Source organism: Rhineura floridana, chromosome 2 (genome assembly GCF_030035675.1).
Source record: "Rhineura floridana isolate rRhiFlo1 chromosome 2, rRhiFlo1.hap2, whole genome shotgun sequence".
NCBI classification, from domain to species: Eukaryota; Metazoa; Chordata; class Lepidosauria; order Squamata; family Rhineuridae; genus Rhineura; species Rhineura floridana.
Genome location: NC_084481.1, coordinates 164012125 through 164037789, shown reverse-complemented (window position 1 = coordinate 164037789; position 25665 = coordinate 164012125). Strand labels below are relative to the sequence as shown.

The 25665-nt window shown below is 39.5% G+C and overlaps 1 protein-coding gene across 8 annotated transcripts in view; it reads right to left on the bottom strand.

Annotated features, from left to right (window-relative positions):
• Positions 1 to 25665, bottom strand: part of SIPA1L1 (signal induced proliferation associated 1 like 1) — a 240839-nt gene that overhangs the window by 51855 nt on the left and 163319 nt on the right. For all 8 annotated transcript variants that reach the window (XM_061611192.1, XM_061611187.1, XM_061611186.1 and 5 more), the window contains 7 exons: positions 14610 to 16406; positions 13534 to 13664; positions 12061 to 12249; positions 7125 to 7299; positions 5079 to 5182; positions 2426 to 2583; positions 785 to 1358 (listed from right to left, as the gene is read on the bottom strand). In XM_061611192.1, the coding sequence (XP_061467176.1) occupies positions 785 to 1358; positions 2426 to 2583; positions 5079 to 5182; positions 7125 to 7299; positions 12061 to 12249; positions 13534 to 13664; positions 14610 to 16098 (2820 nt within the window). In that variant the 5' untranslated portion in view covers positions 16099 to 16406. The remainder of the gene's footprint in view (positions 1 to 784; positions 1359 to 2425; positions 2584 to 5078; positions 5183 to 7124; positions 7300 to 12060; positions 12250 to 13533; positions 13665 to 14609; positions 16407 to 25665) is intronic.

Here is a 25665-nt window from a genome sequence, read left to right as displayed (position 1 = left end):
ATTCATTTCTTTACTGTTCACAGCCCCCTCTGGATTACTTCGTGGCCCCAGGTTGGGAACCACTGACCTAAGGGATCTTGCTAATTATGATTGTTTTGGAATGCAATAGACAAATGAAATTGTTCTTCATGGCATGGAGACTGCTATTTTCTGATTAAGAAAGTAAGAGCATTTGCTATATATTGGAGCAAAAATGTAGACACTATAATATTAAGAGTTATATTCAATGTACACTACACTAAGTCGCTTGATCCATCAGTGCAAGGATTTCTCCTTGCACAACAGAATGTTCTCTCTCTCTCCTCCCCCTACATCCCCCCTAAATCTGTTCTGGAGTTTTCCCCAAATCTCTGAAGTAGATTTGGTGACAGCAAAGATGCTTGTGGAGGGCAGGAGGAGGAAGTCCCATTGCACTAGTGGTAATCTTTGCATGTGTGCAGCTAGTTCATGGAATACTTCCCTAAGACTTGTATAATATTTGATACACTACCCAAAAGCCTCAGTTAATGACCGAACAAACAACAGGTTATAAGCAACTAGGCATTCTTTGTCATAGTCAGTTTGCAACTTTAGAAGATTGGAAAAGGATTAGAAAAATAATTCCCATTGCTATTTTTGCACAAATACTTCTGAAGTTGCTTGATTGTTTCACAAACAATAGATCTGCTATTGGAATCTGAAAAATGATCCAAACCACTTTTATGTTTCCATCACATTTGAGTTTACTCATGCCTGAAGATCAGATCTACATAGTTAGATAGAGAGAGGGAGAACAAACTCTGACCTCTAGCCTTTTGACAATCTCTTTGATATCTTCAGGGTTTTTGAAACTTTCCACAGAAACACATTCACCCCTTTCATAGAAAATTTTGACACTTGTGTCTGTTGATGTCCACCCTATTACATCTCTGCAGGAACAATTGAACACAACACTCTTTGTATCTTGTTCAATGACAACGACATATTCATTGGAAATCCCCAGGAGACAGTCTATATCTACACCCTTGCTATAGTCTTTAGCATGGAGACTCCATACAATAGCACCAGAACTGTGGAGTTCTACTCCCGGATGAGGCTTAGACTTCTCCTTCTTCTTAGAGGCAAGGGAGATGAAGGGAAATTTGCCTGAAGGGTCAATGGGTGTATTTGTGACATTTTTTTCTGCCAAATCTTTCAAGTATTCCTGGCGGGTTCTGGTAGCCATGGCACGGAACTTCTCCGATTTATGAGCTGCATTCTCAGCATTGATAACTTTAGCTAGTAAGAAGTCCCTGAATACGTTTGATTTGGGGAAGGTAATGCCTTTAGGGATTGGTGGTCCAAACGACGGCACATCTCTGGATCTTGTCACAGCAACACTACAAAAAGAAAAAGAAAGTGAATTTGTAATGTGCTAAATCCACAGGATTCATCTATTCAATAATTTGTCTCTCTGTTCCACCTTTGATTTCTTTGTTGTGATCTTTAGAAATTGATAATTTATGATAAACACAGGACAGAGTAGCATGGCCTACCTGTACAAACAAGAACAGAAAACACAATCATAACTTCTTCTCTCCCAAATCAAAGACATCCCCAATCAATAGTGAAATTGCTGGTTAAGAATCTCTGAAACAGCCTTCTTGTATTCTCTAGATATTTCACTTGGGGAACCAGTGCCTTACACAAGCAATCAACAATAATACTTTCCAGAAGAGTAGCTGTGCTAGCCTTTTGCAGCAAAAACAAAGACTCCTGTGGCACCTTAAAAACTAACTAGTTTATTACTGTGTAAAACTCCATGGACTACAGTCCACACAAAGTATTTCTACAGGAATACCCATTTCCTAAGAAGAAAATATATGTCTCCAGTCTTTTATGCCAAGGGGTAGTGTGTTAAATTTGACAGAATTCTTCTGTGTGTCTTGGATGTTTTCCAGAGGGGGCAATATATAGCCATCTTTCACTTAGCTCTCTAGGCTTGAATTCAGAAGAAAGTCTGTGCATATAAGCAATGTTACAAAACCATCACGAAGCTGGTGTACATGGTTCTTTGGGTTTTCATTCTGCCATTCAACTTGCCAAACTTTTATTATTATTATTATTTTATTTTTATATACTTTGAATTAATTCAGGCCAGGATTATCACCAGGCTGATATGAAAACCACTTGGCCATTTTTAAAGCCTTGCCTCAATATAAGGCTATAACTCTGGTTTCTAAAGTGTCAAATTAACTTACATTTCCTTATTCCTGTGAAAAAAGTAGAAATGTTAACTGGTTCTCAGCCTGCCAAGAACTTGATATAACTAAACCCAAAATAATTTTCATGAAAATTAAGAGTAAAAAGTACTATAAGATGGAGTACAAAAAATTCCAAGGCACAGTAAGCCTCTGTGTGTGCAGATCCAAAACTATAAGCTCACAGTTAACTAAGTAATTGCTACCTGTAACAGACATTGTCAGTGCCCGGATTGTGCACTCGGACAATGACAAAGACGTGCTGAAAGTGAGAACGAATATTCTTTGGGCTGAATGGCTCTGCTTCAGGTTCTTGGAAAACTATTGTCACAATATCATTTCCAATATGTCGTTTTCTTAAGAGCTAAGTGGGAAAAGACAAGAAATCCAAGATATAAGGTTAAAATTATACCAGTCCTCTTATAGCATGTTGTTTATTATTCCAGTTAATTACTGTTTGTAAATTTAATCACAAATCATAGAATATTTTAAATTATTCCATTAAAGCCATTGTAACACAAGCATCCTATATATCAGAGCAAGTAAATGAGAAATTTGCCAATATATGACATGCTGAAACAAATGACTAGCATCTTGCACCCCGTTTCTATAACAACAGTTTCATATCTATTTTAATACAAAGAAATGTCTTCCTATCAGAGAGATTTTGAATGTTTCTAAAATCAAATTTATAGTAACGTAATATTATGCTTGTCTACTTGCTATTTTCTTCCATTATAAATTGCTTGTAATCTAGACAATATCCTTCAACGCATTAAAATTATGGCTTTTTATTGGACAGTGGCAGTGTTACCAAGCAAATTCTTTTAAAAAAAAATCTGGGAAAGAAAACCCTAAAGCTTCTTCTAAATTATAGCACAAAGCTTCTATATGATGGAATTAGCCACTGTGATCCAAACTACTATACAACTACCAATGCTATTATTTAATGTGATTACATACCACTTTTTGTCACAAGTGATTGCAAAGTGGTTTACATAAAATTAAATCATGTTACAAATCACAGAACATAATTTTAAAAAAAGTAAAATAACAGTAAAATATTAGCAACATTAATGTTTGAGAGCGGGCACAATCAAATAATGTTGGTTCCTTGAATTAACAAGAGTTTTGTTTTTCAAAAAATTCAGATATAAATTCCAGATATGCATAAGTTATTGCAGCTCAACTCAGTCCAAACAATGACTAGAATTATTTTAAGAAATCAAAATGATATTAAAATAGGGGAATATATGTGGTAAAATATATAGTAAAGTAATCACTCAGGACAGAAACTGGACATGATATTGAGGTTAACACCGTTACACATGCAGAACAGTGCCATGGGATATATAGGCTTGGATCCAGAGACACCTTTTTGCTAACACATGGGCGGGCAAACTGTGTGCCAAGGGCTGCATGTGGCCCTTGACTAATTCCATGTGGGTGGCAAGGACAGGAAAATTAGGGCAGAAGGGGTGGCAGCAAGAGAGAAAATGGGAAACTGCACACACTACTGGCTCTGGCATTGCTCAACACTAGCTCTGGTCCCACCCAACACTGGTATGCAGTCCATGACAGAAACAGTTTCTTCCAGTCATGCAAGGACTGTCCCCCACCCCCGAAATCTGGATAGATTCTTCCATTTGCATGTGTTATTGCAGAAAACCTCTAACATACTACAGCAAGGCCATCCCAAGCTAAATGTATGAACTAGGCCACAGTTTAGTCCTAGGCTCAGCAAACCACAGGATTCCCCTCAGGCCATGTGAGGTTTCATTCTTTCCCAGTGCAGTAGTTTAGGACAAATATCCAATGTGTCTGCATACAAGGTTTTCCGTTGTGTGGCAAGGGATAGTTTGAGCAGGGAAACTTCCAAGGGGAAAAACACCCTTTCTATACCGTCAGAGGAAAAACTGCCATCTCTCTCTCTCTCTCTGACTCCAACACAGTTCTTAAGTGAAAGCAAATGAGTTGCACTGATCTTGGAAAAGTTATGCTGCTTTTGTTGGAAATTCAGATTTGCTAATTAATTCAAGTATCCTAAAGAGAAGCCAACGTTAAATTAGCCACTAGGTTCATTCTGTCCAAAGATATTCCAGAATTTTAGGCCCACCACTAGTCAACTTGTCTATTACTGTATACATGGAAGTTCTCCTTATTACGTCAAAACAAATCAAATAGCTTGGTGAATCTTAATAAATAAATGCAAAGGGAGAAAACATTATCACTCAGCGAGCAATGTTATTTCAGAGAATTCCAAAACTGCTGGGTCTATAGTGATTCAGCTGCAAGACTGCAGCAAAGTAACAAAGATGTTGTTGCTAGGAAATAACCCTCTAATACTATAGTTATAAGTCTATATTAAAATTGTAGACATAGTCCAGTGTCATACATAATGAAATTTCTTCTGCAATGGACCAAATTCATACTTTCAAGATACCAAATACACCTTTATATCTGTGTAATTATTGTTCATACATTCAAAGTCTACCACAGTACAATAAATTATGGCAGAAAATTACGGCAGATTTGCTACTTTCTTTGGTTAGCATAAACTATGGTTTGTTCAAGCAAGTCACAATTAAATAAAGGTTTTTGGCTATGGCTCGTTAACAAACCATAATTTAAAATAACAGAACATCCCATAGTTCAGATACAATAGTAATTTTTTGTTAGTTTAAAACAGGAAACAGATGCTTCTAACCTCCCTTTCATGGCTGCACTAGGGGCATATGGGGAGGCGAAGTATGTGTGCCCAAGGCTTACTTCTGCTTATTCACACAGTGCTAGACAAAAGTTTAGTGTTACATCTGAAATGGGCTCATGAATTCTATACATGGTGAAGAAGATTCTTACCTGTTGCTTGTTGTTAGGTGTGTATGGCAGCATGGTGGAAACATGGAACATGATTTCGTAGTCCTTGTATGTTGTATAAAGAGAGTGGGTGCCAGTTGAATCAGCTAAGATTAAAACAAGAAAATCCAGTTTATTATTATAAATTACTTTTACATAATCTGCAAAGTTGCATCATGTGATAAGATGCAGCTAGGATAACCATCCTGTAACAGCATAAGTAGTATATGAAAAATGCAAGCAAAATCTGAAGATGAGGTAGTACCTAGTAGGGATGGACTGATTTGTCAATTCTGGTTGCTCTCACTTTTTCATTTTTCTAATCTTAATCTCTTTATGCCACATTTCTGCATCAGTTTGTGATTTTTAAAAAGAAAGACCTCATGAAAATTCACCAGCCTTTTAGTGTGCATTTCTCTTAAAGTACATATTTCTGTATATAATTTTTAGTAACACATACATTTTTACAAACTATGTTCCTGAACATAATGCATTTTAAATGTTATTTTCACTAATATTTGCATTTTTATGCACACTTTCCCTTAATATACACATTTTTAAATGATTCGTTTGGGTGGAACTGCAGGAAAATTCAGAGTAGTGTGAATTTCTAAGGAGAGCTGTGTTTTGATTTGTGTATTGTTTTGGCAGGTGTGAAAACTGAGTACAGTATTAAAATGCAAACCAAACTGGTCCCCTATCTCTAGTACCTACTAGTTGGTAAATAATACAGGGAATATGCTTCTTGAGAAGTTACAACCCCTCCCCCCAAGTAATACATATGATAAATAATTTAGGTAGCAGACTCTTTTTAAAACCCCTTCACACAGGTAAACAACAGCTACAATTTCAGTTTTTTAAACACACACACACACACACACACACACACACACACACACACACACGCACGCACACCAATTTTAATCTTTGAACAATAAATTGATATTTTAATCCCGGCCTACATAACTTGTCACCTATCTGAGGAATGTTATAAGTGGTGATCTATGATGGGCCAGATGTTTTGTAGGGCTCCTTCAGTTCCTTATCTGGTCCCTAGTACTCTGATATCCCCCCCAAGTCTACATTTTTGAATCAGAACCAGCATCAGTCTTTCGAGGGGTGGTCTCTTGTCTTGTACAAATGGATGAGGGTCATTTATAGTAAATAATAATAATAATTTGAATTGTGCACTTCTGATTTTGGCATTTATTAAAGTTTCTAAATATATCAAATCAGCTTTTAAATATTCTCGGTTATTTCATGTTTTAATAGTTTCTTTCTCTGCTACCTATAGACAAAACATCAGTAATAGCTAAAACCATGGCAACAGGAAATTCACTGCACTGTTTGCAAATGCTTTCCTTCTTTTATGATGCATTCTTTACTTTAATATCCTATACTGCAAGTGAGATAAACTATGGCGCTTGATACACATGGGTCAATCTAAATACCACATAAAGAAATGTCACAACTACAGGCGTGTGTGTTTTACAAGGAAGACTATCCAGAGAGAAGGTGCTTACAGAAGTAATTTCAATGATTCCCCTTCCCTCCAAATACATTTTCTTTCAAGATCTTGGCAGAAGGCCACTCCTTTATTGCATTTTAGCCATGTGATTTATAAACTAAGCCAGGGACACTCCTTAATGAACTTCAATTGTTGAAGAGGAACTAAGGATGAAGATAATTTATGTCATAAGCTCTTTAGGACAGGGACCTGTCTTTTGCTTAGGTTATTCTATGAAGCACCATGTATAGCGAATACTGCTGAGGAAACAAACAAAAAATTTAGCAGTAAGAAGAGAAACGGTCATAAAGAAAATAAGACCATAAACACTAGGGACTGCATAAAATCAAATTTTCAGAAGAACTGCAGCTGTTGAGATGGGGATGTTTCCAAGACATTCACATTGAAAAGATAAAGTGTACTGGAAGCATGGAGGCGTGCCTGGCTATCCCCCCTTCCTCAATAGGTTCCATTGTCAAATCTGTTTGCTGACCACTGTTGTAATTATGTCTTATTAATCTGAATAAAAGAGGTTGCCTTACTCTTTGTGTCTAGTTGGGCACGGTACTTTTCAAATCCCTTGAGCCGAACCCGTTCTCCCAGTAACTGAAGAAACTCTTCAAAGGCAGGCCCTGCTGATTCATTATTGTACATTTCCTCTTCTGTGCTTTGTCCAGACTTGCAGTACATGATCCCCACTTTAAGTTGATAGCTTAGCTGTAAACACAAACAGAAACTCAAGTTTGCGTTCTTATCAGGTTATGCAGCATCTATGCTGCATTAAAAGACTAACAATAATCATTCTTCCAAAATTTACCAGTGCTTTCTCTCTCCGTTTAACAATGAGAACACAATGATAAGTAAGTATGAATATGACAGCACTATGCACATTAAATCTGTTGTATTTCAAATTGCTCTACAAGGCACAACAACTGCTCCTAGCATTCCCAATTCAAAATTTCCCCAAAAGAATGCTAAATACAAAGAGAATGAAAGAAAAGCATAGCTTTTAAACTGTAGACCCTAACCTTGTAGAAAAATCTTTAGATCTTTAAGCATGTTTCTATGCAAGTCAATGACTTTAACTTACCAGTAATATTTTTGTGTTTGAAAACCATTTGATTTTAAACATGTGGCTTAGTTCATCAAAACAATAAGTTAAAAGAATGTTGAGGAGGGCATGAAAAGATTTAAGATAAGCCTACTGTATCAGGTTTAAGGCCCATCTAGTTCACCATCCTGTTTTCAGAATGGCCTACCAGATATCTATGGAAAGCTTTCAACCAGGACATGAGTTCAACAGCATTCATGCCACTTGTGAAACCCAGAAATTGGTATTGGTGATAGAATGTATCAGTGGCTACTAGTCTCAATGACTAGCCTCATCCTCCATTAATCTGCCTAATTCTCATTTAAAATCATCCAAGCTGGTGGCCATCACTACATCTTGTGAGAGCGAATTCCATAATTTAAATATGCAGTCTGTGAAGAAGTTCTTTCTTTTGTTTGTCTTGAACCTTCCAACATTCAGCTTTATTGGATGGCCCCGGATTCTAGTATTACAAGACTTCTCCCTATCCACCTTTGCCTTTTTCCTAAACTAAAAAGCTCCAAATGTTGGAGCCCTTCCTCATAAGGGAGCTGCTCCAACATCTTTAACGTTTTGGTTGTCTTTTTTTAAAAAACCTTTCCACCTCAACAATATCCTTTTTGAGGGGAGTCAATCAGAACTGTTCACAGCATTCCAAGTCTTTTATTACCACAGATTTTTAGAACAGCATGATGACATCGGCAGTTTTATTTTCATTCCTTTCCATACTGATCCCTAACATGAACTTTGCGTTTTTACTTAACAAGGGACTTACAAAGACCACTTTATATTAAAAATGGCTTAAGAAAAATAGATAGTGGACTAATTTGAGATCTTCTTGTCCCACCACATAAAATTTAATTAGTGTCTGAAATTGGAGACAGAACTGTGAAAGTTTTGGTTGTGATCTCTCTCCCAGGGGACTATCTTGGGGACCTGGATATGGGGGCAACTGACAAAGGTCAACTGGCCAACAATCTAGCAGTACATTTCATTTCAAACGCAAAGATTAGTAATAAAGTTAGTAGAACCCTTTTGATGTTTGAAAACTTGCAGTCTCAGGTCTAAATGACTGGTTTCCAACTTATACAGAATCCCTGGCTGATGAATCCAGATTGTTGTAGAGGATGCAGGGCAAAAGGTGCCTTTTTCATCATGTAAAGGACTTGGGCGGTAATGAAGGACTTTTGGAAAATGGTATTTGCTGAATTGAAAGATAATTGGAGAAAGACTTTTATTAGATCCAAAACTAGTCAGAGTTTTAAAAGTTTACCGATGAGCCTATGCATCCCTTGATATTTCTACAGCATCTAAGAAAGAAGTCACTTCTGTAAGATAGCATATGTGAAATGAAAAATAACTAGCTTTAGTATTCCCTTTGCTTGTGCAATACTTCTTAGTTCTTATTTTTGTGGTTTCTAGAGCTTCAATATTCTTTATCTCTAAATATGCTGAACCAACTAGTATTTCTGGTCCCATGTATGAACACTACTACTAAAGAAACGCATGTTCAGAAGGATTAAAACATTTATTAGGATAACAGCTCCACCTATTTCAATAGCTGCCAAGCCTGGTCAAGTATTTGGGAGGGGGGAGGGAATATAGCTTTTGTAGGATGTCCTCTTTTAATATGGTCAGATTTTTTACCAATACATAATGGCAAGTCCTTTAACTGCCTAGAAACATTTTTATTAAGCTGGCCAGTTTAACTGACACTGTTTGGCATTTTGAAGGAATCTGTTATTCAGATGTCTGTTGTTGTTGTTATGTGCCTTCAAGTCGATTACGACTTATGGCGACCCTATGAATCAGCGACCTCCAAGAGCATCTGTCATGAACCACCCTGCTCAGATCTTCTAAGTTCAGGTCTGTGGCTGATAAAAGCAATTTCACTTGAAATAGTTATATGATCTATGTACATCTGACATTTAACTTTTGAAACTGACATGCCTAGAGCTGATCCTTGCAGATGTTTTGCAAAACTTCACTGTATTAAACGTGATTTTAAAAAATATATATCCTACATTCTGTCCATAAATATGTAAAGCAGGTTACAGAAGTAAAAGTGCAGTGAGATAGTTAAAGCTTAAAATAGTCATCAGTTTCAACAATCATCTGTTTGAAACTTAAGCAGATAAAATCCAAAATGCAGGTTAAAAACCAAGTGCACCAAACAGAAAGCTAAAAAACAAACATCTCGCTGAAACAGAATTAAATAAAAAATTCTACATACTGAAAGAGAAGAGAGAATATATTCTGCAATCCTGGTGCCACCCTGAAAAGGGCAAATAGCTGTCAAAAGCCATCTGATTTCAAGGAAGTGGGACCACAAGCAGAGCTTCAGATGCAGATATGCAGATGCAGAGGCTGGCTCACATGGGCACAAGAAGCCTCTAAAGTAGCCTGGCTCTAAGTCATTAAGGGATCTTCCAAGACAGGCGTGGCTTATCTTTTTGGGCTCAAGGGTATCACCCTTGGCCAATCCTCCAGGGGCCACATGCCAGTAGTGGTGTGGCCAAAAGTGGATATGGACACAGAAACCCTCTCTCTCTCTCCCTCATATACATAAACATAACCCCCCTCTGCTGAAGTGTGTCTTCTCTGTACAAGGATGAAGATGACAAACAAGTAAAAGCCAGTAAAAACATTTCTTGCCACCAACGCTATTTGGACATACAGAGACGGTGCCAGACCAAGGAGCACTTCAAAGCTGTATATCTGCTCCTTCAAGGGGAGTGCAATCCAATTAGGAAGAAGTTGCCAAGCCAAACAGACTTTATTGTATTTTTGGCACCAGCTTTCATTCAATTTCAGTGAAAAAAAGTCTTATGTTTCATAAACAGTATTAATCCAGAGAATAGGGTCATACACAAAAAATAGAGTTACCACATTGTTCAAATATTGATGAATAAAGTGGTCAAGATACATATCTGTCACACTCCTTTTGAAACTGGGATATTATATGAGAGTTTACCATCGACTCCTATCCTAATCTGCAAGATTATATTGGTATATAAACTTTTAATGTGGTTCAAGAGATTAAGATCAATACCCAAGGATAACAGGCTGGTCCACAGCCAACCATGTGACTGCCAGACCTCCTGAACAATAACACCTCTATCTTATCTGGGTTGTTTCAGCTTGATCACTACCACCACCATCATCCCCATCCTGAACTGATACTCAACACCAATTTATCACTTCTACAGATTCTCTGAGATCAGATGTTGGAAATGAGAGGTAGACCTGAGAATATTGATGCTTCAGCACAAATCTCTGGATGACCTCACCTAGTGGTTTCATGCAGAAGTTAAAAAGCATGGGAAACAAGACACAATTCAAAAGCCATGGGGTGAACTGTAGCCTCCCAACACCATTTTCTGAGTCCAACCTTCTAAGAATGGGGCAGAAGCCATTCAAATGCAGTGTGTTGTAACCCAACCCTTTCAGGCAGCTTAGAAAGATGGGTTGATGATTTCAAAACCATGCTACCTGTGCCTTAAGAACTATTGACAAGGCTCTTCTCTGCATACCACTGTTAAGGAATGCTTGTTCTGTGGTGTTTGTGACACAGCCTTCTCTGCGGTGGTACCCCATTGGTAGAATGCTATCACCTTACAAATACATTGGGCACCAACACTGTTATCATTTCAGCACCAAGTTAAAATTTGTTCGCTTGCTTAAGTATTTTAAGTGTGGGTAACTATGTAGCCTGCCCTTTTTTTTAGCTGCCTCTATCCACGTTTATATGTATTTATTACTATTAATTTGTTTTAGGGTTTCATTGTGGATTACATATTAAATTTGATTGCTATTTTATCTTATATAGTACCCCACCCTGCTATCAGTATTGATGAAGCGGAGGTATACTTTATACAGCTTCAATAAATATATGCTGATGAAACAAGACTAGCTTTCTATTAAGTTAGAAAATTTAATATATAAAGAAGCAATATCAATAGCCTCCGGATATCAGAAAGTCAGGTCTAATACCATAACAGGTTACGTTGTTGGGAAGAATGTATGATGATAGTGCCTAATATGTCATGGATGACATGAGCAGGGGTAAAAAGGCATAATTTTTTTATCCAAGTCTTACACAGTGTCTACTATTATATAATGAAGAAAAAATAAGCATGCTAGGTTATAATAAATCTGCTTAAAACAATACATAATGTGGAGTATCTATTTTCTCAGTTTGCCTACTTCTTTTTTGGCAGGAAGTTCTAGCTCATGAGATCTCAGACAAACCTATTACTTTATTCTGTAGCATTCAACAGACACATGGTAGCTTTCTTTAGAATTTCCAGACACAATGAACAAAGATATACAGATGTCACTGTAGTGCTGGCCCACTAAAGTATTTGAGTTTGTTATTTAGAACTTACCCCTTGTTCATCAAGTTTCATAAGCTGTTCTGTGACTTTAGGAGTGTTGAAGGCCAACCTGAGGCACTGTATATTCAGTTCAGGAACCACATGTTCAAGCACTTCTTTCAAGGGCAGCCCTCTGGCTGTGCAGTGCTTTGCAGTTGAAGGTATAGCATCTTCCAAGACAGAACCTCTTAGGGTGGTAAGCTGGGAAACAAAAGTTATTTACTGATATATATATATATATAGGCAATGGGGGACAGGTTAGTAACCCAAAGATGAACTGATTGAAGATTCCTGCTTTCTGTTCTTTAATCTAATCTCAGATGTTATAAACAAAAAGCAGGAAAAGCCATAAAGTGCACATCTCTGCTGTTTTTGTTTAGTGCTAATATCTAAAAGGGAACTTGTGCAAGTTCAATCTGCATGATGCTTCAAAGGAAAAGGTTTGCATCTCACTCCTGAGAGACATAGGAATTTCTCCCTTGACATGCTATCCAGAAATACAGAAAGCAAATAAGTTACTCATACATTCACTTTTTGCTTCTTTCAAGTAATGTGCAAAATGGCTCTGTTTCATTGAGTCAAGCACCTACGTGCTGTAGTTAACGCAAAGTTAAACTTCCTTTTTACTGGAGTCTCTTTGTTAAAAGGTGTTCACAAGATAGCATTTGGTCCTGCTTTACACATAATTGAACTTTATAAAACTGGGAGGTTTCTTTGTAAAATTATAGTAGGAAAATTTAGAGACCAATCCAAGTGCCATGAACAAAATATTTACATAAAATGTAAGTACATTTATTCTGCATTCAACAAGACACATGCCACCTCACAGAAAAGCAAATAAGCCACACCTTTTTTCTCCAAGCTTGGTTTATTTTCCAGTTGCTCTGGCCTTATGTCTCTGTAGCTGGGTGAGCAACTGGGGTAGAGTGGCCAAGCAAAACATGGTTAAGCAAAACTTCTGGGTTTGGATGAAATACCACACCATTTAAAATGAGCCATGATTCATAAATTACAAATCACAGCTTCCTATTATGGCTTGTTTCCAGAAAATAAACCATGGTAAATCTGCTGGGCTGGTTAAGATGTTCAAACAAGTCATACATTAGCTAAACAAACCATGGTTTAATCAAGTATAAACCAGGCCTAGCATTAATGAATGGTAGGTGTGTTCCCTTGACTACAATTCCCCATCAGCGCCTGTCAACATGGCCTATAGTCAGGATTGTTGGGAGTTGCAGTTCAGAACATTTGGAGAGTACCAGGCTGCCTATTCAAGATATAAATTGTGATATATTCAAGAGAAGTTTACAAACTTAAAAAAGGCCAGTTAAAAACAGATACCCAAATTTAAAGAGACCTAATGTAATTTTATCTTTTGATATTTTCTGTATTAAAGATTCAACCCACATTTGCAGTAGATCTTAAAGAGTATATAGAATAGATTTTATTTGCATTTCTTATTCAAATTGTCCGTATGCTGCTAACCTCACTAGTTCTGAAAATGATGCGATAATTGTACTGAGATCCATTTTCTTTTATTTCTTCAGGTTTTTCTCTTCTGATGCTGACAGCGACTGGACCAAGGTTCTCATCTGCCCCAAAGTAGTTCCAGTGTTCTTGTGCATTAAAAAAAAAAGGGGGGGGAGGAGAGAAAAAAATTATATTTTCCATCTCAGAAAAAGAATCAGTATTTTGCATTTTCACAGTAAGTGAAGATTTTGTTCACATAGGACAATTATTTTCTAAATGTGAGCAAGTTCCAACCATTCATATACACATGTTCATATGGACAAATGTAACATATAAACTAGGCAAAAATACAACTGGGAAACATTTTTAGAGATTTTGGTGGTACTTACTTATTCGAATCACTGTGATCACAGAAACTGCTGCCAGCTCTAACTATGATCACCTGATTCACAAGCTCACTGCAAGATTTCAATGGTGTACAAAAGCTATTTCAGGTGCAGTGGACATTTTTCCAACCTACTATTAAAAATTCCCATGTTTTTCTATCTTTTTCAAGCACTGCCATTCAAAGATACTGCAGTCTCAAACTGGGGACATTCTGTATTAAAGGTGAAGCAGAATTATGTTAATTATACTCTCCTTTCTAGAATAGCAAGGAGAATCAAGTATCGGCTGCTGCTCTGAAAAACCTTTTTAAAATAATGAAATTCATTTTCTCAGAGGAATCACAATTTAACAGTTTTAAAATGTATATTACAATGCTATAGATGCCTGCAAATTTTCACAATCCCTCCTAATTGTTTTTCTTAAATATATCTCAATTCATTTACAAAATATTTTTAAAACCTTTGCAGCATCTTATGTACATTGTTCCTTTTGGTTTTGTCTGTTGGCCTGTATATGTCAGAAAGCTTTTCCTAAACCACAAATTATAAAAATCTTTTTCACATTATTAAAAAGCAAATTGCAAAAGTTAAGTGTGCATATGAATACACAGTATGAGCAAGGAATATCCTGTGTCCAGGCAATACCTTGAGAATATGCAGTAAATAGTAAGGAATTGTTGTTCAAGATAATAAATGACTGCTCACCTTTCTGATAGAAGAATTTACGATAATAATATGCACCAAGATCCACATGTTCAACAATATATCTTTTCACTCTATCCAAGTGTAATACCAGATTTTCCTTGGGTACTTCAAGTACAGCCACTCCTGCATTTGTGCAATGAGAGCTAAGAGTAGACTCATAAGAGGCACTTTCACAGCCACTGAAAGATCCAGAGTTAGATTTTGTGAGACTGATCTTTCTTTCTCCTTCCCCACCAATCTCATTACGAAAATAAGGACAACTCATTACAAGGTCATTGCTTTTATCATCTCCCTGGTCCATATTGAGACTTCCTTTGGAATTCAGGTCTTCTGTACTGCCCACTGGGGAATTAAAACTTGCCGAATGGGACAACGGTCCAGAAACTAGTGATGCAACTGCTGCAGCAGATGCTCCAGTCGTTGTATTCCTTCGTTTGATCACATTGTGCCGGTTAACTGCCACTTCATTTAAATCAAATAATACACTCTGAAAATCATAATGGGCAAAACACTTTGGACAAGTCCAAGGCTTGACACTATCTTCTGATCTGCTGTCCTCAAGATCTGAAGATTTCCCAAGATCTCCTTCACCTTTGGCATTACGCAGCTTTCGAAAAATGGAAGAATCTCCTGTTTCTGATTTTGAACGTCTCTTCAGTGGCTTCTCCCTTTCTTTAAATAGTCGGAGGTTCTCCCTCTGAGTTATGGGTCCATCTATTATATCCAAAGAAAATCCTGAACCCTTACTTCCACTAGCTATAAGGAGTTCACTGAATTTGCTGGTGGCTGGGATTCTCTGGCCAGACTTTTCATCTTTATAACCTTTTAATAGATCAAAAAAACTTTCCCCTGAAGTACCCTGCTTATCTATTGATGAGGTGCTGCCATATTCCCTGTGCAGTGATGGTCCAGATTTATAACTGGGTGAGATACATTCATCAAAGCTATCTATGTCAAGCTCGCTTAGGGTAATGTCACTATTACTTCGCTGCCTTATTCTGCGAAGAGCTTTCCTTGGGGAGCTGTGGTAGCCGTCAGGCATGAGAAACCTAGAATCTAGGTTCTCAGGTTGTCTTGTTTTGTTTTTAAGTGTGTTTTGGATACTCTTTAACATGACAGAGTCACTAGCATTCAAGTTAATAGAGCTCCCCTGACTCCCAGGACTACTTTTTGAAGACATACTATCAAGGCAGCTTGATGTATCCATTTCCTGACTTGATCTACTGTTTTCTTTAACATTTTCCTTCCTCGGGGGCCAGTCAGCAATCCTTGCTCTAACTCCCATTTTAGGAACTCCAGGAGTAGAAGTAAGATGATGAGACCCTTCATTGCGTGGAGGGCCTACTGGAGCCATCACTGAAGATCCCAAGCTTCCATTCTGTGACCTGAAGCGTCTCATGTAGAAGTCATCTGAATGGACTTTAGGTGTTCCATCAGATACTCCAGTGGCAACAGCCCTTTCAGTCTGGGACCGTTTCAAACTGGTCATTATTGGAAAACGTGCTTATCCTTAGTAAGCTCCAAAAGAAAACACAGTCATCTCTGCCTTTTACATTTATAACTCTCTTCTGGAGAAAGTTATCCAGAAAATACAAAGGTTGCATGAGATCCCAGTTATGATCATGTAATGGATGGTAAATGTTCAACAGGTGCAACTCTTCTAGGAACTAGTGTTGTTCAATCACTTTTGACATCTTAGAAGTCTTAATCTATCCATTTTAATAAGTAGCCATCTTTTAACACATCAAAAAAATCTTTTTTGAGGAAAAACGTTCAACTGTTCAACTTGCTTTATACCTAGACCAAATAAAGAGGAAGACAAAGTAATTAGCCAGCAGGTTCACAGTTATATGAAGCAGAAAACTGAAAACTTCAATAAGTAGTTACTTTCTCAGTACATTTCAACACAGAGAACAGTGGTAATGGGAGACCTAACATATTTTACAGCTTTGAATACAAAATTATTCAAGTTACTTTTTGATATATACAACAAACTTCCCTCTAGGTCAACAGCAGTTGGAAAGCTATTGCCATCTAAAAATACAGCTAAATAACAGATGTGCTTCTCAATTACTGTAGTCAATATTGAGTTGGATCCAAAGCTGCTGTTCTGCCAATGAAAAGCACATTCAGTTCTGCATAGTGGGACCCTTCACCCCCATTTTTGGCAATTTCCCCTTCTTTCTGAAGCTCTCAAGTCTCATGGCACTCTGTTTCAGAGGGTCCTCTACCTTTCAGGAGCAGTTTTGTGGGAGCACAACAGGCTACAAAGGAAAGGAGGAAACATGAAAACCCCATTTTGTAAACTGGAGCTCCATTTCATTCATGGAATGGAAGTTAGGATCCAAGCCATTTTTAGCAGATTGTCTACTGATGACACACATGACTGAAGAAGACGAGATATAATTCTGAGTTTGGGTAGGGAGCATGCACTACTGATGTGGAGAAGACTGCTTAACCACGTTACTGCTACTACCTTCAATATTTCCAAGACAGACCCAAGATGCAATTCCTTTTCAGTTATTCATTAATTATTATAATAACTACTATTATTAATTATGAAATGCTTTAGAAGAAATAGGGCTGCCACAGCATCTGATTGTCCTGATGCACAACCTTGAAGGCACATTAACAACAACAAACCTGGTTTTCTACTCAAAACACACAAAATGTTGTACAATAAAATTGACAAATGCCACCCCAAACAAGAAAAATATATTAAAGCTTAGTAGTGACAGGAAGTGAAAAGAAACCAGTTATTCAATTTCAGAAAAAGCTCTCTTAAGGTCAGCCACACATTACATTAATTGCATTGGGTGGAACAAGACTGGGATCAAAATGTGCACACATACCCCCTCAAAAAAAACCCTAAGAACACCTTGAGGGGATTTCTTGTTGGGATGACAATGAGTGGAAAGAGTTAAGAGCACTACCAGGAAGGTGAGAGAAACCCAGCAGAACCTACACCTTGCTGCTGTGGCCTCCTGCAAAACTCCATCTGCAGGCTTCCTCAGCTGTCAACTGCTACCCTCTGCAAGGCCTTGGGTGCCAGCTGAAGCCAGTTGGGGCTAGCAAGGGAGAAGACAACTGCTTGAGGGTGGGGAAGAGAGCTCCCTTTTGTAAGAGCCATCTCTAGCCAAGGCTTCCCCCCCCCCCAGTGTCAGGCTTCTTTTAACATGTGATGGGGTAGGAGTAGTATGGGGCCTGCCATTGAGGTAATATTGGGCAGGGGACATAATAGCGGTGGGAACAGACTGGCAGTTACAAGGGAAGGGCTATAAGACATCTTCATGCTTGCATCCCTTCTGGTCCCCCCCCCTTCCAGCCCTCGGGACACTGGTAGCTATGCTGGGAACTCCCTGGATCTTACTGTCCTGCTGATGAATGCAAGGCCAGTGACTAATAAAACCACTTTAATTCAGGACTTAATCCTGGATGAATGCGCTGACCTTGCTTGTATTACTGAAACCTGGTTAAATGACCAAGGCGGAGAAGGTCTCTCCCAGCTCTGCCCACCAGGTTTTGTGGCACTCCAGCAGCCTAGATCCAGGGGACGGGGGATCGCAACTGTCTGCAGGGAATCTATCTCCCCTGTCAGGTACCCTGTCTGTAACACCTCCAGCTTTGAGTGTGTGTGCCTGGCACTGGGTCATGGAGATAGAGTAGGGATTCTGTTGGCGTACCATCCACCCAGCTGCCCAACAGTCTTCCTCCCTGACCTGGTGGAGCTGGTCTCAGCGTTGGTATTGCAGTTCCCCAGGTTGATAGTCCTGGATGAAATACATGTTGAGGTTCAACTCACAGGTCCAGCTCAGAACTTCATGGCTGCCAGGACAACCATGGGGCTGTCTCTAATAGCATCTGGACCAACGCATGTGGCAGGACACACACTTGATCTTCTGTTCAGGACAGGAAGAAGGTGATCTGAGGGTGGAGGGGTTCTTAGTGACTCTGTTGTCATGGACAGATCACCATCTGACAAGGTTTAGATTTTGTGCCCCCGGTAACCTTCGCAGGGGTGAAGGGCCAATTAAGGTGGTCCGCCCCCGGAAACTCATGGATCCAGATGGTTTCCTGAATGCTCTGGAGAATATTCTGAGCATGGCTGGCAATACTGCCAAAGCCCTGGTCAATATCTGGAATACGGAGGTGACCCAGGTGGTGGACACTATTGCTCCAAAGCGCCATCTCCCACCAGGGAAGGCCCGTAATACACCTTGGTTTACTCAAACCTTGGGCCTGATGAAACAGCAGGGACGATGGTTGGAGTGACAATGGAGAAAAACTCAGTCCACTTCCAACTGAACACAGGCTAGAGCTCATTTTTGAGCCTATCATGTGGCGGTGATGGCAGCGATGAAAGTGCACTTCTCTGCCACCACTGCGTCTGCTCAGTGTTGTCCGGTGATGCTTTTCGGGTGGTCTGGGGTCTTTTGGGATCTGGCCCTACATTAGACTCTGAGCCCTCAGTCGCTCGCTGTGACATGTTTGCAAGGCACTTTGCAGATAAAATTGCTCATATTCAAACTGACTTGGACTCCTCGTTAACTACAGTTGTTCCAGATGTCCCCAAAGCTTCCTCTAGTCATTTTTCTATGGATACTTTTCAGTTTTGTAAAGCCTGAAGATGTGGACAGGATTCTGGGAGAATGGAGGGCCACTACTTGTTCCCTTGACCCTTGCCCATCCTGGTTAATCATATCTGCCAGAGGGGGAGTGGCTGACTGGTTGGCATATTTAATGAACACCTCCCTAAGGGAAGATTCTATGGCAACCTTGTTAAAGGAGACTGTGATAAGACCTTTGTTAAAAAAGCCTTTGTTAGACCCTGCGGATCTTAACAACTTCTGCCCAGTCTCTAATCTCCCCTTTCTGGGCAAGGTGATTGAGAGGGTAGTGGCTGCTCAGCTCCAATTTTTTCTGGATGAATCGGACTATCTAGACCCTTTTCAATCAGGCTTCAGTGATGGCACTCAGCTCTATCTCTCCCTACCACCTGATTCCAGGGAGTGCTCATCCTAAACTGGTGCCTGGAGACTGTGAAGGGCTGGATGTGGGCTAACAAACTGAAACTTAATCCAGACAAGATGGAAGTACTGCTGGTCAAAGGAAAAACTGCACCAGGGACGGGGTTGCAACCTATTCTGGATGGGGTTACACTCCCCTTGAAGGAACAGGTCCGCAGTTTGTGAGTCCTCCTGGATCCTGCCCTGCTGCTTGAATATCGGATGGCTGTGGTAGCCAGGAGTGCTTTTGGCCAACTCAAACTGGTCTATCAGCTGCGTCCGTTCATGGAGGCAGTTGACTTGGCCACAGTGACACATGCATTGGTGACATCGAGGCTTGATTACTGTAAAGCACTCTATGTGGGGCTGCCTTTGAAAACGGTTCAGAAATTCCAGTTCAAAATGCAGCAGCCAGAATGTTAACTGGAGCACGGTGCAGGGAGCATATCACCCCTGTGCTTTATCAACTCCACTGACTCCCAATTTGTTTCCAGGCCCAATTCAAAGTGTTGGGTCTGACCTTTACGGCCTTGGACCAATATACATGAGGGACCGCTTACACCCATATGTACCTGCCCAGGATTTAAGATCATCTGCCTCTGGTCTCCTCTGCATGCCTGGAATATTAGACTGACAGGTATGCAGGAGAGAGCTTTTTCAGCTGTGGCCCCAAGCTTTGGAATACCTTGACCCAAGAAGTCTGCTCTGCTCCCTCCCTGTTGGTTTTCCGGAGACTTCTGAAAATGATCTTGTTCCGGAGAGCATTTGGGAGGGACTGAAGGTAGAGCCTGACACTGATTTTATGCCTTCTAGGTTAAATTTTACCTTTGTAGTCCCTTTAGTACCATCCCCTATATATATGTATGTGTGTGTGTGTGTGTGTGTGTATTGTATTTTATGTATTTTAATAGTATTTTATGTATTTTAATTTATTTTAATGTTTTTGTGATTTTACTGTTTTCAATTTTATTATGTATGTGTCTGATTTTATTTTTGTAAGCCGCCCTGAGTGCCCTATTACAGGGTAGAAGGGTGGGCTAGAAATATTTTAAATAAATAAATAAATAATACCACCATCACATGAGTGGTCCTGGTCCTGCTTACCTGGCTCACCCTGTGGAAGCTAGTTACATTTCAAAACTATACCTCAGTTATTTTCATGCAATTAATGTAAACAAGATGTGCAAGTACTGAAAAGATGTTACTCTAAATGACTAATCTCAATTCCAAAAAACCCCTTTAGGATGCACACCTTAATGTGGTGAGGGGGTTTGAGAGTGCTGAAGAAGCTAAGAGCAATGCCATCAGGAGTCTAGACTAAGAGGCTAAACTCCTAGCAGGGGCACCCAAGGCAGAATGGTCCAAGCTGAGACACCAGACTAAGATGCATCCAAACTCAGAGGAAGGCAATGATAAACCACCTCTGAATATCTCTTACCACAAAAACCCTATGAACAGAGTATCCAAAACGCAACACAAGATAATGCTGGAAGATGAGACCCCCAGGTTAGAAGGCACTCACCGAGCTACTGGGGAAGAACAAAGGACAAGTACGAGTAGCGCTGTGACTAATGACGCAGCTGAGTCAAAGCCGAAAGGAAGCCCAGAGGCTGATGGACACAGAGGCAAAAGGAGAGTCCGGAGTTGTACGACGCACACAACAGGAACATGGAATGTGAGAAGCATGAACCAGGGAAAGTTCAAAATTGTCAAGAAAGAAATGGAACATTACAATACTTGGTATGAGTGAATTAATATGAATGGGAATGGGGCATTTTCAGTCAGACAACTACAAAATATTTTATGCAGGAAATGAGAAATTAAGAAGAAATGGGGTTGCTTTAATACTGAGAAGTGATGTAGCAAAGGCAATTGGGAGCTACAACGCAACTGAGTGATATCAATGAGATTAAACGGGAAACCTATTAACATAACCATCATCCAAGTCTATGCTCCAATGGCAAATGCAGAAGAAAAGGAATTTGAGAGATTTTACGCAGAAGTACAGGAGGAAATTGATCACACACCAAAACAAGATGTGCTGATAATCATGGGGGGCTGGAATGCAAATGTAGGGAATAGAGAAGAATTTATTTATATTTATTCAGCTTATAACCCGCCCGACTAGCAAACAGCTCTCTGGGTGGCAGAACTAGGAATTGTGGGAAAATGGGGCTTAGGAGACAGAAATGAAGTAGGAGAAGGACATTCAATTCTGTGAAGCCAATAATTTGTTTCTTGCAAACACATTTTTTGAACAACCGAAAAGAAGACTGTACAAGTGGACATCACCAGATGGTCAACATAGGAATCAAACTGATTATATAATTGGTAGCAGAAGATGGAGAAGTTCCATACTTTCTGTGAAAACAAGACCAGGAGCAGACTGTGGTACAGATCATGAACTGGTTTTATCAAAAATCAGAGTAAAGCTAAAGAAGAACAACAAAGCAATCATAATGCCAAAATACAATTTAAATAACACCCAACAAGAATATAAAGATCAAATAAGGAACAGATTTGAGGCTTTAAACTTAGTTGACAGAGAACCAGAAGAACTATGGACTGAAGTCAGAGACGTTATCAGGGAAGAATGCAAAAAGACAATACCTCTAGTTAAAAAGATAGAAAGATCTCAATGGATGACTGAAGAAACTCTTAAAATGGTTAAAGAGAGAAGGAAAGCAAAAGGAAAAGGAGATAGAAACACAGTCAGAACCCTAAATGTAACAATACAGCAACTAGTATGTAGGGACAAAAAGAACTATTATAATAGTTATTGTATAGAAATAGAAGAGGACAACAAAAAGGGAACAACCACCCTATTACAAAAGATTAGAGAAATGAAAGGGAATTTTAAATCAAGAGTAGGGATGTTGAACTATCAACAGGGGAACACACTGACTGACTGAGAAGAAATAAAAGGAAGATGGAAGCGATACACTGAAGAACTCTATAAACGAGAGGCCAGGATGACAGATTCATTCACGGAGGAACCGTATGATGAAGAACCAGAAATTTTACAATGTGAGGTAAAAGCTGCTCTTAAAATACTTGGAAGAAACAAATCACCAGGAACAGATGGCATACCAATAGAGTTGCTACAAGCTACTGAGAATGAATCTATCCAAATTTTGACAAAAAAATTGTCAAAAAATAAGGAAACTAAACAATGGCACCCAGACTGGAAACGTTCAATATATATCCCAATTCCAAAGAAAGGGGATCCCAGGGAATGCAGCAATTATCGAACTATTGCCTTAATATCCCATGCAAGTAAAGTAATGCTCAAGATTCTACAACAAAGGCTCTTACTATATATGGAGCGAGAAATGCCAAACGTCCAAGCTGGATTTAGAAAGGGAAGAGGCACCAGAGATCATATCACAAACATACATTGGATAATGGAACGGAGGAAGGAATTTCAAAAGAAAATCACCCTGTGCTTTATAGAGTACAGCAAAGCCTTTGACTGTGTAGATCATAAAAAACTATGGAATGCTTTAAAAGAAATGGGGGTGCCACAGCATCTGATTGTCCTGATGCACAACCTGTACTCTGGACAAGAGGCTCCTGTAAGGTCAGAATATGGAGAAACTGGTTGGTTCCCAATCGGAAAGGGTGTGAGACAGGGGTGTATTTTATTACCCTATTTGTTTAATTAATCTATACGCAGAACATATCATACAAAAAGCAAGATTGGACCAAGATGAAGGAGGTGTGAAAACTGGAGGGAGAAATATTATTAATTTAAGATACGCAGACGATACCATACTACTAGCAGAAACCAGTAATGATTTGAAATGAATGCTGATGAAAGTTAAAGAGGAAAGCACAAAAGCAGGACTACAGCTGAACATCAAAAAGACTAAAGTAATAACAGAAGACTTATGTAACTTTACAGTTGACAATGAGGATACTGAACTTGTCAAGGATCAATACCTTGGCACAGTCATTAACCCAAATGGAGACAATAGTCAAGAAATCAGAAGAAGGCTAGGACTGGGGAGGGAAGCTGTGAGAGAACTAGAAAAGGTCTTCAAATGCAAAGATGTCTCACTGAACACTAAAGTCAGGATCATCCAGACCACGGTATTCCCAATCTCTATGTATGGATGTGAAAGTTGGACAATGAAAAAAGTGGATAAGAGAATAATCAACTCATTTGAAATGTGGTGTTGGAGAAGAGCTTTGTGCATACCATGGACTGCGAAAAAGACAAATAATTGGATGTTAGAACAAATTAAACCAGAATTATCAATAGAAGCTAAAATGATGAAACTGAGGTTATCATACTTTGGACACATCATGAGAAGGCATGGTTCACTAGAAAAGACAATAATGCTGGGAACAACAGAAGGAAGTACAAAAAGAGGAAGGCAAACAAGAGATGGATTGATTCCATAAAGGAAGCCATAGACCTGAAGTTACAAGATCTGAACAAGGTGGTCCATGACCTCTTGGAGGTCGCTGATTCATAGGGTTGCCTTAAGTCGTAATTGACTTGAAGGCACATAACAGCAAACTTCCAAAACCAGGACCAACACTATGTTATGTGGAGCCCTTGGCATGAGGACATTGGTGAGCTCTCTTCACCTCCAGCAATACCTGCCTTTTGTATTGCTATTACCTGTGGTATTGGCTCCTTTGCCTCACTGCTGTGCTTCCATTCACCTGGGAAGTCAGGAAACCAGTAGGTGCTGGAGAGAGGCAGCTGCAGCAGTTGCTAAGGGGTCAGCAGTCAGCCCTTCTGAGGTGGTGAGGCTGCAACAACCATCTGAGGATGCTGGCCCCTGTCCCTGTATATAACCAGAAAGGAGGGACCTCCAAGTAGAGTTTTGTTTGCCAAGCTCAGAAGGGCCAAATCTTTTCCCACTCTCTAGATCAGTGCCCCTACTTGGGGCTGCCTAATCAGAAGGCTGGATATCTTTGGGGAATAGTGTGCTGGGTGAGATGCTCCCAGCAGGCTATGTGCCCTGTCCTGGTAGTGCCAATCTCCTTAGAGATGGCTTCCACTACCTCCCTCCTCTAAATGTCAAAAATGGATCCCTGCTTGAAAGCACTAGGTCCAGAAAACTTTGAACGAAATCAGAGTAGGAACAGAAAAGAACAGTGAACACTGGGCAGGTTTTGGGAGTTTGCTTCCTTCTCTCCCCCAATACCCAAGCAAAAGGTGGCCACATCTGAAGAGTTATCACATGGTGAAAGAAGCAAGCCTTCTGAACTCTGGCTGGGCAGTCTTCCCATATCATTTGTCCTAGTGAACCTTAGCTGAGGCTAGTGTTCAGAGATGACCCAAGACATTTTGTCCAGGGCAGAATATCCAAACATCAACTTTAAATTGACAAATTGACAGTTATTTATTTATTTATTCTATTTCTATGCTGCCTTTCGACCAAAGGCCCTTAAGGCGGCTCACAAAAAAATAAAATAAACACAAATACAAAATACACATCATAAAACAATACAGTTAACAGAAGTCTCCCAAATTAGGCCTATCAACAGCCCACTCACCCACCTCCCCACTTTAGAACTCGTTTAGCATAAGCAGTTCCTACTGCTTATAGTCAGAGGTGCAGGAAAGGACACAGAAACTATTTTAAGTTGGAGCCATAGTGCAACTCCCTGATAACTGCCAGACTTGTACAACTTATCACACACTAAGCTGGATACAGCCTGATGACCATTTATTGCAGCTTCCTGATTTTTGCTATTCCAGACAGACAACAAAAGCAGGTTTATCAAGGCCCTAGTAGTCCACGACACATGGTTGGTGGGCTGCATTTGACTTGATGGTTCACAAATTATCCAGGGCCTAGTGGCTTGGATCTAGAAAAATACAAATGGAGATTCACATGTGTAGCTGAGCTTTACTACCTTCTTTCCACAGCAGCCCCTTGCACCTTCTGAAAAGTGGCTCCTGAGGATCAGGGAACCCTCAGGAACAGCTTGGGATGTGGTACTGGGGCTAAAGATGGAGTGAAAATCAGATATTCCCCAGAAGTGCTTTCTGATCATTGGATCCAAACTGTTATGTTAATACCTCACTT